Here is a 17,500-nt window from a genome sequence, read left to right on the forward strand (position 1 = left end):
ACATGGAGGAGTCCTGTCTATTGGGGGCGTGGTCCATCTAAACGCTTAGGCTTCACTTTTGAAAGCCGTCACGTCGGCCATCTTTATATACGATAAACGGCGGTAGAAAGCTCAGGAGAAAGTTTCGGAAGTTGAAATCAGAACCTAAACAAAGTGTGGTTTGGGGAATGGAAGCGAGATGATGAGGTTTGAGTAAGTGCCCCTCGATTATCTTGTAAAACTGATTCTTCGTACAAGTCGGTCGACAGGGAAGTCACTTTATTACCATGAACCCACCTGTGCCTCGTCAACAGGAAGCTCCTGGTTCCTGACAGGCCACAGAGCCTGGTCTGAGTGTGTGGTCGTCTGTGTGTGTTTGTCCTGACCAACTGGTTGTGTGTGTGTGTCCCATTTGTTGTCTGGTCAGTGTGTGGCTGTTCTGCAAGAGTGTGAGATTAATGACAGTAATATTCTGTATTATTAGTGTTACAAGCAGAAGTAGTAACAGTTATTATAAACTCATTGTCCACCTGTAATTATCACAGGGTTGTGAGGTGTTGGATCATAAAGTGTGTGGTTCCCTGTACAAAATAATAACATGAGTATAAACAACAGATGAAGAAAGAAAGCAAACTAACGTGGAAATAACTGTTGGACTATCTAATATCCTTATTGCACTGGTGATGAAGACGAGCCTTTCGTCCATTTATATGTACATTTGTATAAATGCTGATTAATGTGCATTCTTCAAACAGAGATCAAAGGACAGATGGATGGAGAATCTGAATTATATAATGTATAAAACATTCATCAGTCTGTTGTAGGTGTGAATTGAGTCTATATATTTGCTGCTGTGTTGCCCTCGTTATGATAAGTTCAGAAAATCTATATTAGATGAAATATACTTTATTCAATGTGCACTGACGATGGAATATATCTGTATTATTTCAATGGTTATAAGTATAACTTCCTTTCTACATCTTCTCTGGTGTTTCTGAATAATTCTGTATATCATCCAGTTTGAGGCTCGAAGTGCACGACACATTAATAACAAGTAATGAAAGTATATGAATATGAGGTTTCTGTAATGACTCATTCACCGAGTGGGGGGGGTTGACCCCTCCTCCAACCACAGGGAGGGTGAGGGGGGGTGAGGGAGGGAGGGTGAGGAGGGTAGAGCGACACACAGACAGGAGGGGGAGAGAGAGGACACTAACTTCGACGCGCTGCGCTCCGGGACAAACTTTGCTCGTCTTCCTCGCTCCTTGTTCTTCGCTGTGAGCTCCCCCGGCTCCTGGTGCGTGTCTCCCCGGGACGTGAAGCTCTCTGCTCGGGCTGTTGACTTCCTCCGCTGTCCTCCCGTCGGAGCGGATCTGTGCAGGTGGAGAATGATGGCGAGCGGAGGTGCAGCCCCGCCGCTGCTGTGGCCGCTGCTCCTGACCTGCTGCCGCCTCGCCGCGGCCCAGGAGCTGCCGACCAACGGGGTGAACGGCTACAGCCTCCACCCGCCCTACTTCAACCTGGCCGAGGGCACGAAGATCAGCGCCAGCGCGACCTGCGGGGAGGACGACACCGGCAGGTCGCTGCGGGACCTGTACTGCAAACTGGTCGGAGGCCCGGTGTCCGGGGACCCGAGCCAGACCATCCAGGTGAGCCAGGACCCGTTACACTGCTCTGAACCGTATCATTAAGGGAAGTAAGGCTCCACACTGAGTTGGACACTGTTCTTCATGTAACAGTGTTATTATAATTAGTATTGAAATGATATTACAGTCTCCTAAAGCCTCTCTGATTGACTTGACACTGATGTTGAGCTGTGTAGTTTCAGTAACTAACACTGATGGTGTGATTGTGGTGCATGCTCAGGTGTATAAGTGTTATAATATGACTACATCATATTTCTTTATAGGCTCTAAGGTGAAATATCCTATAGAGTTGCATTCCTTCAGTTTTTCTATTAACATAAACTCATCTAAGATAGATATAATGTTGTTCAGGACGATACAGACAATGAATAAATCAAATAAATGAAACAAAAAGCCCAACAAGCTTCATGATGTTCACAGCGTTTGCAGCAGAAGGTTATTTGCTCAGATTCAGGGTTCGTCTCCTGTTTGATCTTCTTATCTTTGAGAAGCTTTACTTCAGAGTCGCTGCTCTTCTTACTTCACGTTTCGTATATCATCAAACTTCTTGTTGTAAATCCCAACCCTCATGTTAAAAGGAGGCGCTGCTCCCTCGAGTGTGGAGTTGAACAGAGGAGGTCAGCAGTGTGCACGGAGCTCCCTCGGCTCGGCCACCTCCTTATTTCACGCACTGCTTCCTTTGTAGGACTTGGCAACACTTATATAAGGAGCGACTCCACAGACGCTGATAACCACCACGTGCAGATGAGTTTTTAATGTGGTGATGAGTTTGTGAGCTTGTAAAAAAGAAACATCAGCAGGAGGAGCAGGAGCAGGAGCAGGAGCAGGAGGCCTGTAGTGTGTCTGACATGAAGCCTCCAGGTATCAGGAGTAACCGCCACAAAGGGTTATTGCAGTTTCATGGGTTAAACATTAAATCAGGCCTGAGGGTGATAACATGCTGGCTGATTGCCCTCTCTCTCTCTCTCTCTCTCTCTCTCTCTCTCTCTCTCTCTCTCTCTCTCTCTCTCTCTCTGTCTCTCTCTCTCTCTCTCTCTCTCTCTCTCTCTCTCTCTCCCACCTGTTCCCTACATTCCTCGCGGTGACTGACCCGTGTCGTCCAATCAGACCGGGTTTATCCGCTCTGTTACCGCGAGACCGGCGCGGTGCTTCCTCTGGAGGTGATGCCGGTCGTTAGGCGTTCTTATAACCACAGTTGTTCCACTTGCTGCTGCAGCACAGGAATCAATAAAGTCCGTCTGTCATCGATCTACTTCTGATTTAATGTTACAGAACATGTGACGTGCGTATGACTCATCACCCCTAAGAGATTAGTCGCCCAGATGTTAAGGTCGTTGAGATAAAAGTGGTTTGATCAGCAGAGGGAGACAATGAACAGCAGGCGGTTTGCTGTCCTGAGAGAGGAAGGCTTCGGTTTCTAACTAAGAGTAAAACACCAAGATGTATTCTGCTAATTAACGTCTAACTAAACGAGTCCATCTGCTGGGAGACTTCACGCGGACGATGAGACTGAATATTCCCTCATCAGATCTGATCTGCTTCAAGTGGACATGTTGCTGCACAATGAGCCGAGGAAAGAAAATGAAGCCTAGAAAATCTGCTCATTAGCTCGAGGAGCGCTGCTTTATGTGTTCGGGATAAGAGGGTTAGTCCACTTTGCTGAGCTATTGTGGGTCGGCCCACTTGTTCTTTCACTGCACCCCCCCAGAACAACACACCCCCACACACACACACACACACACACACACACACACACACACACACACACACACAGTCAGAAAACACACACAGGTTAATCCTATTTTGATTTGAATGTGAGATGTGAGAGTGTTTTTATTATTTAAAATCAGCAGGAAGACGTGTGTGTGTGTGTGTGTGTGTGTGTGTGTGTGTGTGTGTGTGTGTGTGTGTGTGTGTGTGTGTGTGTGTGTGTGTGTGTGTGTGTGTGTGTGTGTGTGTGTGTGTGTGTGTGTGTGTGTGTGTGTGTAAATGGCTAGAAGAGTTTAAAGATCTCATTTTTGTTAAACCTCGTTCCCTTGGGCTGGATTTTAAAGCTTCGTCATCGGCTTCTTTACATTTTTGCTGTTTATAAATAAAAAGTGCGTTTGAGCGTCTTAGTGCTGATAAGAGGAGTTTAAAGCCGAACATGTGTCGACCTGTTGTATCTGCTGAACGTTCAGGGAGCTTCATTATCCAGAAATACCCCCAAGATTATATCACTGAAGTGTTTCCTCTCCTGAGGGTGAAGGTGTTGGAGAGCTGTGTCGACTGAGAGCTTCTTACTGCTGGAGTTTTAGTTGATGGATGGAAGTGAGACGATTGTGTCGTTGGGGAAAAAGACCGTGGAACAAACGATTTAAATCTCCTCCGTCTTTCCTCTTGTTTTGCGTCAGAAGGCTGATGTGCCTAATCTCTCCTGGTGTTGAAGCTGTGGTGGAAACGCAGGTGAACAACAGTCTGCAGGAACCTCTACGTCCTTTCTTCATTTCTAAAAGCTCCTGGAACATTTGGTCAAACCAAGTCCGTAGATTCCTCACTCGAGAGACGGAGAGACGTACTTGTTCAGCTCAAGGTGGAGGAACGGACGGAGACGGTCAGTTCCCGGTGGCCTTTTGGTTGATGAGAGAGGAATGAACGGAAGACGTGAAAGGAAACTGAGAGAAACAGTGTGAAAGAGAGTTTGACAGCTCTGCAGAAACTCCCCGACGTCTCACTCCACCGAACACACGCTCCTTTAGAGATGTCACTTCCTGGCTGCGAGCTCCCCGTGAGGGCTTTCTGTGCAGCGCCACCTTCCTTTCCTTTTTAAAATACCTTGATTTCTCTGCATTCACCGTTGGACCGGAGGTGGTGTCCTGCTCGCTCACGTTTTCCTGGTGCTGTGACCGGCTCTGTGCACAACACGAGAGCAACTAACACCCAGTGACACGTGAAGTCCAAATACAGGAGGAATGTGGAACACAGCCGAGCTGCCTGCAAGTGGGAGAGACAGAACAATTTATAATCTGCAGACGTTTAATTGTCAGTAAAGCACAACTGTAAAGTCCCTGATACTGTTGGAGAAATCGTGATTCATAATTTCTGATCTATGATGGAACTTCTTCTGAGATAAATATTAATAACAGGTGTAGATATAATCGGGTGAAAATCTAATCTAGATGCAATGTGGAGACATTAATATGCAAGTTGTAAATGGAGTCATTCAACAGTGAAGTATATTCATGTAGAATATTAAAACGTATTCAATCCAAATTGGTCAGGAGCAAAGTGGTGCTAATGGTAGTCCGACTAATTTAAAGAAAGGTCGTATAAATGAAGCTAAATTGACTGATTATAATAATATAGAGTTCACACAGTTAATCTCAGGTTGATTGACAGCTCTGGGAGAGACGTGGTGGAGGGGTGGAGTCAGAGGCCGAGCAGTGACCTCTGACCTCAGTGACCTGCAGTGATTATATCTTGTGACTCTGCCTTTTGTTCGGGTCCCAGCTTGTTTAGTTCATGCTAACGCTCACACAGCCAGCAGGGGTTCGGGGGCAGAAGCTCGGACAGGCCCGCAGAGGGAAGAAGCTCTCGGAACCAACGAGGTGGAGAGGCCACTTCAAGTGGACGCGCTCACGCACCAGTTCCTTCCGTTCCTTCAGCTGCAGAATGACAATCAAGAGATTAGATGTTTGGAACTGAAGGATCTGGATTGGATCTGCGCTTCATTGTTTTCCTGTGTCAGTTGCTCTTTGATTGATGCATCTTGGTTTCATTAAGGTGGCGTCCGCTGTCCAAGCTCGTCTGTCGGGGGGGGTTTATTGCTCTTTAAACTGAATAAAGACATTTTCAAACCTGAGTTCTGGAAAGTTCCTGTAGTTAGAGTTTGTCCAGTGAAGCAGCAGCAGCAGCAGATTGTCCGGGTCCGAGTCGTTCACAACAACAGGAACATGTGGGGGGGGGGGGTTAGAAACCTCATCAACACGTCCACTCGCTCACTGGGAAGCTTCCACACATTGTCCTGCTGTTTCCTCACATGGACTCACGAGGACATGTTACCAGGAGGCTGCAGGAGAAGATCCAGAACATGTCCAGAGACACTGACTCACACATTAGTTCTGACAGACAGAACCTGGAGAACATGTGAGGAACACGTCAGGAACACGTCTGTGATTCAGTTCAAGTCTTAAAACAGCTTGAGTGACAAATGAAAGTATGAGAGCAAATTGCTGTATTTTAAATAAGGGGTACGACTGTGTTTCATTGGCTCCTCCCACTGATCAGGGCTGGTTGTGGCTGGAGTGAGAATGTAAATGTGACTGAAGTCAGCACAGAACAGGCAGCAGGAAAATGGGGATTGGATTTATGAGACAGGTAAAACTCACAAGCAGAAATCTAATCCAGGCTGGAGCCTCGCTGTGGCTTGGAGTGTGTGGAGTCCCCGTTCTGTTGAACTGTGAGAAATCCGACCCAGGTGCTCCAGGGACAAACTGTTGTGAAATAAATCTCCTCCCTTCAGAGACGTTTCCTGTGACTCCGAGCGATTGTGCTGCAGTTAAGACTTTAAGTTGCAGTCCAGTCTCACTGAGGTGTGTGAATCAATAACATCCTGTCGGAGTTTCTCCATCATTCATTCTCCAGAAAGTGCCTTTTATTCTAGAAAGAAAAATTAGATAGATTTCCAACCGAAGACGACTCCTGCTGATGCTGCGTTCTTCAAATGTGAAAGAGAAAGTCCAGACACAGTAAACAACACAGAGACGTTTACTGTGGAGGCAAAGAAGTGACTCTCTCTTCAACGTGAAGGAGGTTTAATCTGAAAGTCACTACATTTATCTCCAGGTGTTTTTAAGACGTCAAATACTTCATCCTGGAAGAGCAGTGGAACGGCCAATGGGGAAACAGTGGAACGGCCAATGGGGAAACTCCAACACTCAGTCAGACATTCGCGGCCTCGCGGCTGCTGTTCATCCGGAGTGTTTGGGTGTTTTAGTATCTGTTGATAGCCCGTCTCCAGTGTCGTTTTAAACCTCGTACGATTCATATTTGTCTTCTCTGTCTTCTCAGGGCCAGTACTGTGACATCTGCAGCCAGGGGGAAAGCGATCGGGCTCGTCCCATCACCAACGCCATCGATGGGACGGAGCGCTGGTGGCAGAGCCCGCCCCTGTCCCGCAGCACGGAGTTCAACGAGGTGAACGTCACCCTGAACCTGGGACAGGTAGGACTGACACTGAGACACACACTTCTGTGCAGACGGGGTTTCCCCGTGTGCGCTGCTCTCGCTCTGCCTCCGTTAGCTTGTTGCTCCTGATGAGGACGACGTGTCTGGGATTCGTCTTCTGCACTTTCTGGCATTTTCATTTGTTTTTGGATGAAAACGTCTTTTTCTGCAGCACAAACATGTTTCACTTGTGCTCTTTGCTTTTGTCTGAAATCTCCTGGACACAATTTCACTGTCTCTGCTAAACTCTCTTTGCTACTTGCTGGTAAACTGTCCGGCCTCTTTACTCACATAGTGAAGGATGAATAAATCAGACCTCCGGCCTCCTGGAGTTCAGCCTGGAAGCTGCAGGCTGCTGATTTAGAGCTGCTTGCTTTTGGCTGGAAGCTCAGTTTGTTGTAGCTGCTGTTCATTGATTCGTGAGAAGGAAACACACTCACACAAACACGTGGCTCGTCTACACATCGACACACACGGGGAAACTCTGAGGAGCGACGCAGCAACACCACAACCATGTTGTGATTCTGAACGTCGCTTTGGAACAACCTGGTTTCTGAATGTGAGTCTTTTGTGTCGACTCCTCTTGCTCGAGTGCCCTCGTCGCTCACAGTGGAGAGACAGTGTGTGTGTGTGTGTGTGTGTGTGTGTGTGTGTGTGTGTGTGTCTTTTCAGGCCTGGAATTCAGGTTCCCCCTTCATCCATCTTTCACCCCTTTTCTCTTTCGTCGCTCCTCTTCCTCTTCCTCTCTCTCTCTGTCTCTCCCCCCCTCTCTCTCTCTCTCTCTCTCTCTCTCTCTCTCTCTCTCTCTCTCTCTCTCTCTCTCTCTCTCTCCCCCCCCTCTCTCTCTCTCTCTCTCTCTCTCTCTCCCCCCCCTCTCTCTCTCTCTCTCTCTCTCTCTCTCTCTCTCTCTCTCTCTCTCTCTCTCCCCCCCCTCTCTCTCTCTCTCTCTCTCTCTCTCTCTCTCTCTCTCTCTCTCTCAGTAGAGAAGCAGGAGCTGTGTCTTTTAAAATCTTTTATGAGCCTGTTTACATGTACAAGTGATAAAATAAAACATAAAAAGTCTTTAAACCCTCTGAAAACAGGCGGCTTGTGAGAGAACCTGTTAAAATCGGTAAATAATTCAAAACAGTTTTAACGATGATTTAACATTTTGCTCTCATGATGACGTCCGCGCGTTCAGTTACGTTTCTTTACGTTTCTATATTTATAAATCTTTTGGATCAATATATTTAAATGTTTTTTGATAAAAACATGTCAGATTTGTGTACTTTTATCATTTATCATAGAGATTTGCAGCACTTAACATTTTTAGTCCACTTGTTGTTTATTTTGTTGTGTGGACGGAGAATCACGTTATAATTCAACTTCACTTAACTAGAACTTTAAATAGAAAACCTGCTGAGTTTATTTCTGTTGTTGACGCAGGAAACTTGACATCAGATGAAGTGTTTAATTCATCACATGAATCATATCACCAGGTTTTCATGACTTAAAGGAGAGAGACAGTAAACATGGAGGTGAAGGGTCTCTCGTTACCAGGTTTCAGTTCTGTCTTGAAAGAATGTAGGTGGGCTAAGGCCAGGGATTATGAGTGTGTGTGTGTGTGTGCGTGTGTGTGTGTGCGTGTGTGTGTGCGTGTGTGTGTGTGTGTGTGTGTGTGTGTGTGTGTGTGTGTGTGTGTGTGTGTGTGTGTGTGTGTCAACCCCCTGCCTCTGGCTGAATGAAAGACAAAGAGAGGAGGGAGGGAGATTGGAATGTCAGTTAACCTGTCTCAACCCGTAGAGGGGGAGGCTCGTTAAATCACCCACCTGCCCCCCCCCCCTCCCTTTACGTATAGGTAGTAAACTGGAACATATATAATCCAGTAGAAACTTCCAGATCCTTCGTGTTCTGCTGAATTACTGTGACGTCTTTCACTTTCCATGTGAAGAGTCACACAAGCACAAATTCGCTTCACTCGATGTCCAAGGACGAGATAAGACGACGCGTCTCAAGGTGAAGACAGAATCCAGTTTGTTGCTTCGCTGCGTTTTTTATTTCCTCCTCGTCCGACTCATCCTTCTTCCTCTGTTGTTTTCTGTCGTCCGTCAGTTTGATTCTTTAAATAACGATCATCAGTTCAACCCCCCCCCCCCCCGCTCACTCATTCAGTCTGTGGTCTTCAGATAACACCGGCCCAATATAGAACCTTTCTATCTCCTCCACTTTCCCGTCTTCTTTCTTCTGCTATCTCCTCCTGGCATTCTTCTTCACCATCACCCTCTTCCTCATTAGCCCTGCTCCTCCTCTTCCTCAAGTATTCCTACAAGAGTAAGTCCACTCGGCTGTTGTCCCCTCTTTCTACTCTTCATTCTGTCTTCCATCTCCTCTTCTAGCGTCTTTTCCTTCATGTCCTCGTCTTTCTCCTTTTCCACAATTTCTTCTTCTAAGTCTCATTCTTCATTCATTCATCACAAACGTCCACTGGGACTCAACAATGAGCTGGAATTTGGAATATGTGACTTCACAAAATGTGTTTTTGACGTTTTTGATTCGATAAAATGATGAAGTGATGACATTCTATAACCAAAAGGTCAAAGGTCAACTTCATTGTGACGTCATAAATCCCTGGTCACTATTTAACACCAGGACTCAGGAACTCAAGAGGAGGTTATTACCATGTTTCCTGAAACTTGGCCTGTTGGTGGAGACACACAAGCTTGAGGGTTAATTCCTTTTGATGCAATGGCAGTCACGATCTTTCTCTCTCACTCGCTCTCTTCTACACTGACATTATTCTGTATTTGATAATAAATATATATAATATATTCTACTTACTGCTCATAATCCACCGACATCAGGTTGAACTGCAGCTACGTTCTCATGCAAGAACCCTGAGGTTGTTTTTCAGTTTCTTGTTCGAGTGATTTATGAGAACTTGTCACATTTACCAGGACTTGAAGCTCTGTGGTGTGAAATGTCTTTTTATTGTCAATGAATTTTGACTCTCAATTTTATCAAAAAGATGTTTAGGATGAGAATCTGAAAATAAGAGATTCACTTTCTGGAGATGCACGAGGCAGAGCAACATGCATCCTCCACGATGAGGTCGTACCAGTGGAACACAATTCACCGTTGTCTTGTGAGCTGAGAGTGATGAAACGTGTGCGCTCAGATGTGTGTGTGTGTGTGTGTGTGTGTGCACGCAGCTTCATTCCTCAGGTGTGTGATAGTGGAAGTGTTGTTATAACAGGTGAAGGAGACGAGATGGAAAAATCACGGAGAGCAATTATAGGCAGACGGCACGAAGGAGCAATAAATACAGTTTGAAGGGAAGGTGGAGGAAAATTCACAGGAAGGGAAGAGGAGGAGGAGGAGGAGGAGCGGAAGGAAGGAGAGGAAGAACACTGAGCAGAGGAGGAGGGATGGAAAGAGGAGGAGGAGGGATGACAACAGGGGATGTTTGTCAGCCTGTTATTAGAGAGTGTGTGTGTGTGTGTGTGTGTGAGTGTGTGTGTGTGTTCTTCAGGTGAGGTCCTCTCTTTGTCTTCACTTCTTGAGTCACAGAATTTGTCTCCCTGTCATCAAACCTGTCAGAGACGTCGTCTGAGTGACACCTCCGAGTCCTCAGCTGTTTCCAGACCTGCACTGGCCTCAGGAGAACAGACATTCTCCTGAGGGAACACACATGTCAAGGGTCAGTTTCTGTGGATATTCTCAGGAGTTTCCCGCTGATTGTGACGCATCAGAAGCATTTTGAAGCTATTTGAAGGTATAAAAACGACCTATTGTTGCTTCTAATTAACTAAATCTAACCCTATTCTTTGATTTGGGTGAACTGACCCTTTAATCTTCCTTCTCAAACTGAATCAACACTTCCCTCGGAGCTTTGTTTCACATCTCTCACTGCCACGTCTTTAATTTCCTGTGTGATGACAGATTTCTCTGCGGCACAAACAAAGACACGCACACACATGCAGTGTTGGGGCGGCTCCATTGTTCACCGTGCCTAACAGAGAGTGTGTTGCCAACTGCTCCCGATTGAAAGCTTCCTGCCATTGATGTGGTGTGAACGTTACCTTTAACGTGGCAGCCGGCTCCGAGGTCACCGCTCAGCGACACTCGGGACGTTTGTGACAGCAGCTCAGTCCAAACCACTTCGTAGGTTTGTGTACAGGAACCGTTCCTGAGCCTGAAGACGCAGAGTTCATCTCTCAGTTCATCTCTCAGTTCATCTCTCAGTTCATCTCTCAGTTCATCTCTCAGTTCATCTCTCTCTGACTCTCAGGCCACAAAGACTCGTCTGTTGAGTCCTTCACTGACTCATGATGGTGAGAATCGGGACCAAATGAGACGAATCAAGCTTCTCTGTCTTGTTCTTGATCTGTGGTTGAAAAGCACATGAAGCGTCTCTGTGTGACTTCACTGTGTTTGGGTCGTCGCTCTGTTTTCTCCTTTACAGTTTGGTTTTTGTCTCTGAATAGTTCTTTCTGATTTGATGATTTACATGTTGTCATCATCATGATGTATTTCTGTGTCTCCTCTTGTTTTTGTCTCTTTCTGTTTCACCAGTTTCCATCGTGACTCAGTCGACCGCTCGCCTTCGTCACATCTTTTAATAGCGCTCCTCTTTCTGTGTCTTTATTCAGCTCCTTTTCTCCTCTGTAGCTCCCTGGCTTTTGTTTTGGGGCTCGCTCTCTTCATCCCTCTCTCCTCGCCTCCTCCGTCCTCTGCAGCGAGGCTTATTTCTGACGTCCTCTGGTTTCCCCGTCTGTCCCTCTGGTTCGGGGTTAATCGTTGCCTCTGACACTCGCTGTCCTCACACAAACACACAAACGCTGACACACAGCGCACATTTTTCAGTCATTCATTATGTGTACTGGGCAGGAAAATGAGCGGTGGGGGGATAAGAGGAGCAGAGAGAGAGGGAGGCAAATCTGACCTTAATAGGAGAGATTCAGCCTCGAGTGAAAAGAGAGAAAGAGGAAAGAGAGAAGTCGTATTTAAACCAGAAAGAAGGAGGGATGATGATGGATGGAGGGAGGGAGGGAGGAGAGGAGGGAGAGCTTGCAGTTGAAAATAGTTGCTGATATTGTTGTCGCTGATGTCAGGGTGTGTTGACGTTGGCAGGTTAACACACACTCGCTCCCTTGTAGCTTCAGTTTGACGTTTTCCCAAATAGTGAGACACGAAACATCAAGTAAAACTGAACCAAACTGTCATCATCTGCAATAAAACCCGGTGTTTTTAACTGTTCAGTATCTTGGAGTCAATGTGCATCAATTCGCTGAAATACATGAAACTAACTTTATTAGTAGAATTGCTGCAGCTGATCGTCCTGTGCCCCGGTGCATTCTGGATGTTGAAGTTTTTCCACCGTTTGGCCCAAAGGGGAAACATAGTTCTTCCTGTTTCCTCCGGTCAGGTTGTTTAATATTATTTCCATTATTATCATCCTCCCAGAATTAATTACTATTTAAAACATAGTAAGGAGGAGGAGGAGGAGGAGGAGGAGGAGGAGGAGAGGAAGACTCCAGCTGGGAAAGACAGAAACAGAAAGGAAGCATTCATACCCTGTGATTAAAATGTCAAATGCTGTTCAAAATGTGTGTGTGTGTGTGTGTGTGTGTGTGTGTGTGTGTGTGTGTGTGTGTGTGTGTGTGTGTGTATGTGTTGCACCTCGGTCGTGCATGAGTTCTGTTCCAACCTGCTGATCTGTCACAGGTCAAAGGTCATCGTCAGGCTATTCTGTTTTTAACTTCCTGGCGCTTTGAACTCCCTGACCGCCCATTACACACACAGACACACACACACACACACACACACACACACACACACACACACACACACACACACACACACACACACACACACACACACACACACACACACACACACACACACACACACACACACACACACACACACACACTCACTCACTCACTCACTCACTCACTCTCTCGTTGCCCTTGTCAACTTATCTCTTCACCTCTTCTCTCCCTAAATCTTCTGCTTCCTCTCCTTCTCTCTCCTCCACTCGTCTTCCTCCGTCCATCCGTCTCCTCTTGTCTCGTCCTCCGTCCATCCATCTCCTCTTGTCTCGTCCTCCGTCCATCCGTCTCCTCTTGTCTCGTCCTCCAGCCTCTTGTCTCGTCGGCTGTGTGTTTTCTCTGAGGCCGACGGCCGAGTCTCCTCCTGCTTCTGGAGGAAAAAGAGAGAGAGCGACAGCCTGAGAGAAAAACTGAGAGACGAGGAAAAGTTGAAAAGAGAAAATACTTTTACAGGATGAAGACACTTTACTACTTTTACATGTTTATGCTAATTTGAAAAATGAACACAGTGAAAGTCCTGGTGCTGAAATAAAAACAGTTTCGAGAATCAGTTAATCAGTTAAATGATTTATTTCCTTCAGTTGAGCCTGAAGTGATTCTAGATGAATAACAATGAAGTGATGTTGTATTTTGAATCAATGTAAAATACACAAATTGCTTTGGTCCATTAAGTTGGACAGGATGAGCTGTTCCAAGGTCTCTGTCCATGTTTGAACACTGTGGCACCGGAGGGAAAGCGGACAGTCTGTGAGATGGTTCATGGTTCGATCCCCGGCTCCTCCAGTCTGTGTGTTGTTGGTCCGTCAGGGAGACAGATTGTGAACATGTGTGTGTGTGTGAAAGTGACTGGTAGTGAAGTGTTCTCAGTGTCGTTCAGAACTAAACAATATTCAACCAAAAGAAAATCAACAGTTGAATGAATCATGTGAATAGTTGTTGGACGCAGCTGCTGATGAAGTGTCTCAGTGTTTGTCCTCAGTGGCGTCGTCTTCTGATCTGATCCCATCACACGTTGTTCCGGTGCTTTCCAGAGAATCTATAAACATGATTTAAAAACCCTCAGCGATATGTGGACTCTCGCCTCCAGCTGGAACGAGCCCGAACGTCCATTCAGCTCCGTCCCTTTGTCCTCTGCTGTTTGCTCGCCCTCACAACCTCCTTTTGATGCAGCAGCGGACATGAGCCTCCCAACGACTTAGCATTCAGCCTCCTCCTCAATGGGCCTTTCTCACACCCTTGTGTCAGTGAGAGCGTTTGAAAGGCTGCGGTGAACAGACGTGGAGGAAACAGTTGGTTGTGAATGGCGGCTGAAGTGACTTCGCGGGGACATAATGGGACTCAACAGGAAATTAATGACTAAAGGACATTCGATTATTTATCAGCCTCTTGAGGAGCATTGGACCAACCAGCAGGGACGTGTGTTTTTGTATTTGTCCTCATTAAAGTCCGTTCCTCATTGTGAAACCCACAGACAGAGATGTTCTCCTGCTTCTCCTGGTGTTTGGAGGATGTTAGCTGGTTTCAGGGTCTTTGTGGACTGTTGACTCATTCTTCACTTTGTAGACCAAACAAAAGCCTTTCAGACCAAACATCTAAAACAAACATTCAACCCACTTCCAGTCTGGTTGAAATGGAATTTAAGCTCAAAATGCTTCAACCGGTAAATGTTGTGTTCTTATATTGAGCCGTTCTTAAAACAGCCGTTTTCAGACTTGAACTCTGGTCGATGGCGTCTGAACATCTTCTGTAGTTCGTGTTTGTCCCGTGAAGAAGCAGCAGGAGATTGTCCGGGTCGGACTCACTGTCCTGCTGTGTCCTCACATGGACTCACTCTGACATGTTACCAGGAGGCTGCAGGAGAAGATCCAGGAAATGTCCAGAGACACTGACTCAGACATTTGTCCTCACAGACAGAACCTGCAGAACATTTGCTGTGTCTCTGAGGAAGCATCAAGAAATCCAAGAATAAACTGGATTTTATTTAAAGTGAGGAGAGTTTGCAACAATGAATCAAACCCTGCAATGCGTAAATAAGACAGTTCTTATCTCCACCAGCTGCTTTCTAAGATGTTGGTGATTCCATGTGGAGGAACTGGCGTCACATCACACGCCGGTCAGGATGCAGACGTCCAGTGGCTCCAGCTGCAGTGTGAGGACAGTGTGGAGCTTCCTCTGGAGACAGAACCCAGACAGGAAACCACTTTGTGCCAGGATCGTCCTGAACCACACCAGGGACGGTGCCAAGCCACACTAAGAATAGCCTGATGCTAATGTCTGCCTGCTATCACACAATGAGCTCATTTAGACTGAAGAAGTGGAGTCGCACTCTGTGTTCAGACTTCATCTCCCACTTCCACATTCAGCCCGTTTCCACTGGAACCTCGGCCTGGTTCAGGTGTGATGTCACATGTTCAAACTGAATTCACCAGCAGCTTGTTCCTGAACGTAGTCGTCTTTGATCCGGGTTCTAACTCTGCATTTATTCTAAGTCTTCACCTCCTCGTCTTCACCTCCTCGTCTTCACCTCCTCGTCTTCTCCTCCTCGTCTTCTCCTCCTCGTCTTCACCTCCTCGTCTTCTCCCCCTCGTCTTCACCTCCTCATCTTCTCCTCCTCGTCTTCACCTCCTCGTCTTCACCTCCTCGTCTTCTCCTCCTCATCTTCTCCTCGTCTTCTCCTCCTCGTCTTCTCCTCCTCGTCTTCACCTCCTCGTCTTCACCTCCTCGTCTCCACCTCCTCGTCTTCTCCCCCTCGTCTTCACCTCCTCGTCTTCACCTCCTCGTCTTCACCTCCTCGTCTTCACCTCCTCGTCTTCACCTCCTCGTCTTCTCCCCCTCGTCTTCTCCTCCTCGTCTTCACCTCCTCGTCTCCACCTCCTCGTCTTCTCCCCCTCGTCTTCTCCTCCTCGTCTTCACCTCCTCGTCTTCACCTCCTCGTCTTCACCTCCTCGTCTTCACCTCCTCGTCTTCTCCTCCTCGTCTTCTCCTCCTCGTCTTCACCTCCTCGTCTTCACCTCCTCGTCTTCACCTCCTCGTCTTCTTTTCAGTCAGTCCATCATTTGGCTCCAGACTGAATTATAGAAACAAATGTACAAACTTCAATGCAAAACCTTTCTGTGGTTTATTCTGTAAAATGTATATAATAAGTTTCAACATATAAATAAACTTTGCTTCTCAGTATTTTCAGCTTCAACAACTGAAATTGTACAAACCCGAAAAGAAACAGATTTGTTTATAGATATATTAAATGGTCTCTGATTGACAGATACATTACAAATACAAAAACAGGAATAAGGGATATTTTCAATGTTGAACATTTTAAGCTAAACAATTAGTTTTTGGACAAATTACAAATCACCTGAAAGAAAATAAATCAAACGACTTTCTTCTCTGTTCTCTTTTCAGAGTTGCTTTTTAAAGTTTGTTCAGAAAACTATCAGCAGTTATCTTTTCCCGTGTTTCACTTATCAGTGTTTCCCAAAGGCACGCACACACACACACACACACACACACACACACACACACACACACACACACACACACACACACACACACACACACACACACACACACACGCACACGCACGCACACTAACACACAGATGATAAAATGTGAAGACACAGGGACAAAGAGGACGCGGGTGGGAGGAGGAGGAGGAGGAGGAGAAACGCTGCAGACAAAGAGGGAGGTTTGCCTTCGTTAATGTGACAGTAAATATTGGTTTTAACCAGGTCACAGCTGATTGTTTGAGTTTCTCCTCTTTTCTTCACTGGTGAATGAAACGAAAGAGGGGGGGGGGGGGGGGGGGGGGGGGGGGGGGGGGGGGGGGGGGGGGGGGGGGGGGGGGGGGGGGGGGGGGGAGAGGGGGGGGGGGGGGGGGGGGGGGGGGGGGGGGGGGAGGGGGGGTGGGGGGGGGGGGGGGGGGGGGGGGGGGGGGGGGGGGGGGGGGGGGGGGGGGGGGGGGGGGGGGAGAGGGGGGGGGGGGGGGGGGGGGGGGGGTAGGAGACAGAGAGGTCAATAAGTTAAAGTTAATCGTTTGTAGTTTATGTTTCTGACGATGATGTTAAATCTCGGTGTGAAGCTGTGGCTGAGTTGGAGCCGGACAATCTCCTGCTGTGGTTTCTGTTGGACATGAAAGTCCAGTTTCAGCTTGGGACTGAACGTGAGGTCGTCCAGCTTCACACGAGGACCTGGAGATGAGTGTGTGTGTTTGGAGAAGTTGAGACGTCTCCAGTGATTTCCGAGCTCTGCACTGGTTCCTCTCTCAGAAGAACCAGAACCTCTGGACACGTTAATGAAGCCCCGTCAGCTGCTGGCAGCGATTGAGCCGGTGACCCCGTGAACACCAGTGGGGTCGTCGGGCCACCGCAGCCGACACAGACTCACACCGGGAACCAGTGACAGGCGGACGTGTTTGTTCCAGAACTCAGGGAAACAAGCTGAGAGCTGCAGCAACTGTTACTGGTTCAGAGCCGACAGCTGAGGAGCAGCAGCCGTCACATCGTCTTATACTGTAACACATTCCTGGAATATTCCTGTCTGTCTGTGTGTCTGTGTGTCTGTGTGTCTGTGTGTCTGTCTGTGTGTCTGTCTGTCTGTGTGTGTGTCTGTCTGTGTGTCTGTTTTCATTTTGACGTGGATCTGAATCAGGGGCCGGATGAAGGATGTTTCTTGGATAATTCATGGATCTTGATGAACATCCTCAAACAGGACTGGTGTGTGTGTGATCTGCTGCAGGTTGGATTCAGACCTGTGGTGAATTTAAATGTGGTCTCACAAGGTGAGTGTCAGACAGACGTGAGCTCTGATGAGACACTTCTCGTTTTCTAGAAACGTTTTCTAGAAACGCCTCACAGGAAACTG

General features: G+C 47.1%; 1 protein-coding gene across 1 annotated transcript in view; it reads left to right on the forward strand.

Annotated features, from left to right (window-relative positions):
• The first annotated feature begins 1,162 nt into the window (after window positions 1–1,162).
• The window catches only part of LOC117764212 (laminin subunit alpha-5-like), a 75,089-nt gene continuing 58,751 nt past the window's right edge, over window positions 1,163–17,500 (forward strand). Inside the window, 2 exon segments of the mRNA XM_034589812.1 lie at window positions 1,163–1,628; window positions 6,675–6,827. Of these exon segments, the coding sequence (XP_034445703.1) occupies window positions 1,368–1,628; window positions 6,675–6,827 (414 nt within the window). The 5' untranslated portion in view covers window positions 1,163–1,367.

This window comes from Hippoglossus hippoglossus, chromosome 7 (assembly GCF_009819705.1).
Source record: "Hippoglossus hippoglossus isolate fHipHip1 chromosome 7, fHipHip1.pri, whole genome shotgun sequence".
Lineage (NCBI taxonomy): Eukaryota > Metazoa > Chordata > Actinopteri > Pleuronectiformes > Pleuronectidae > Hippoglossus > Hippoglossus hippoglossus.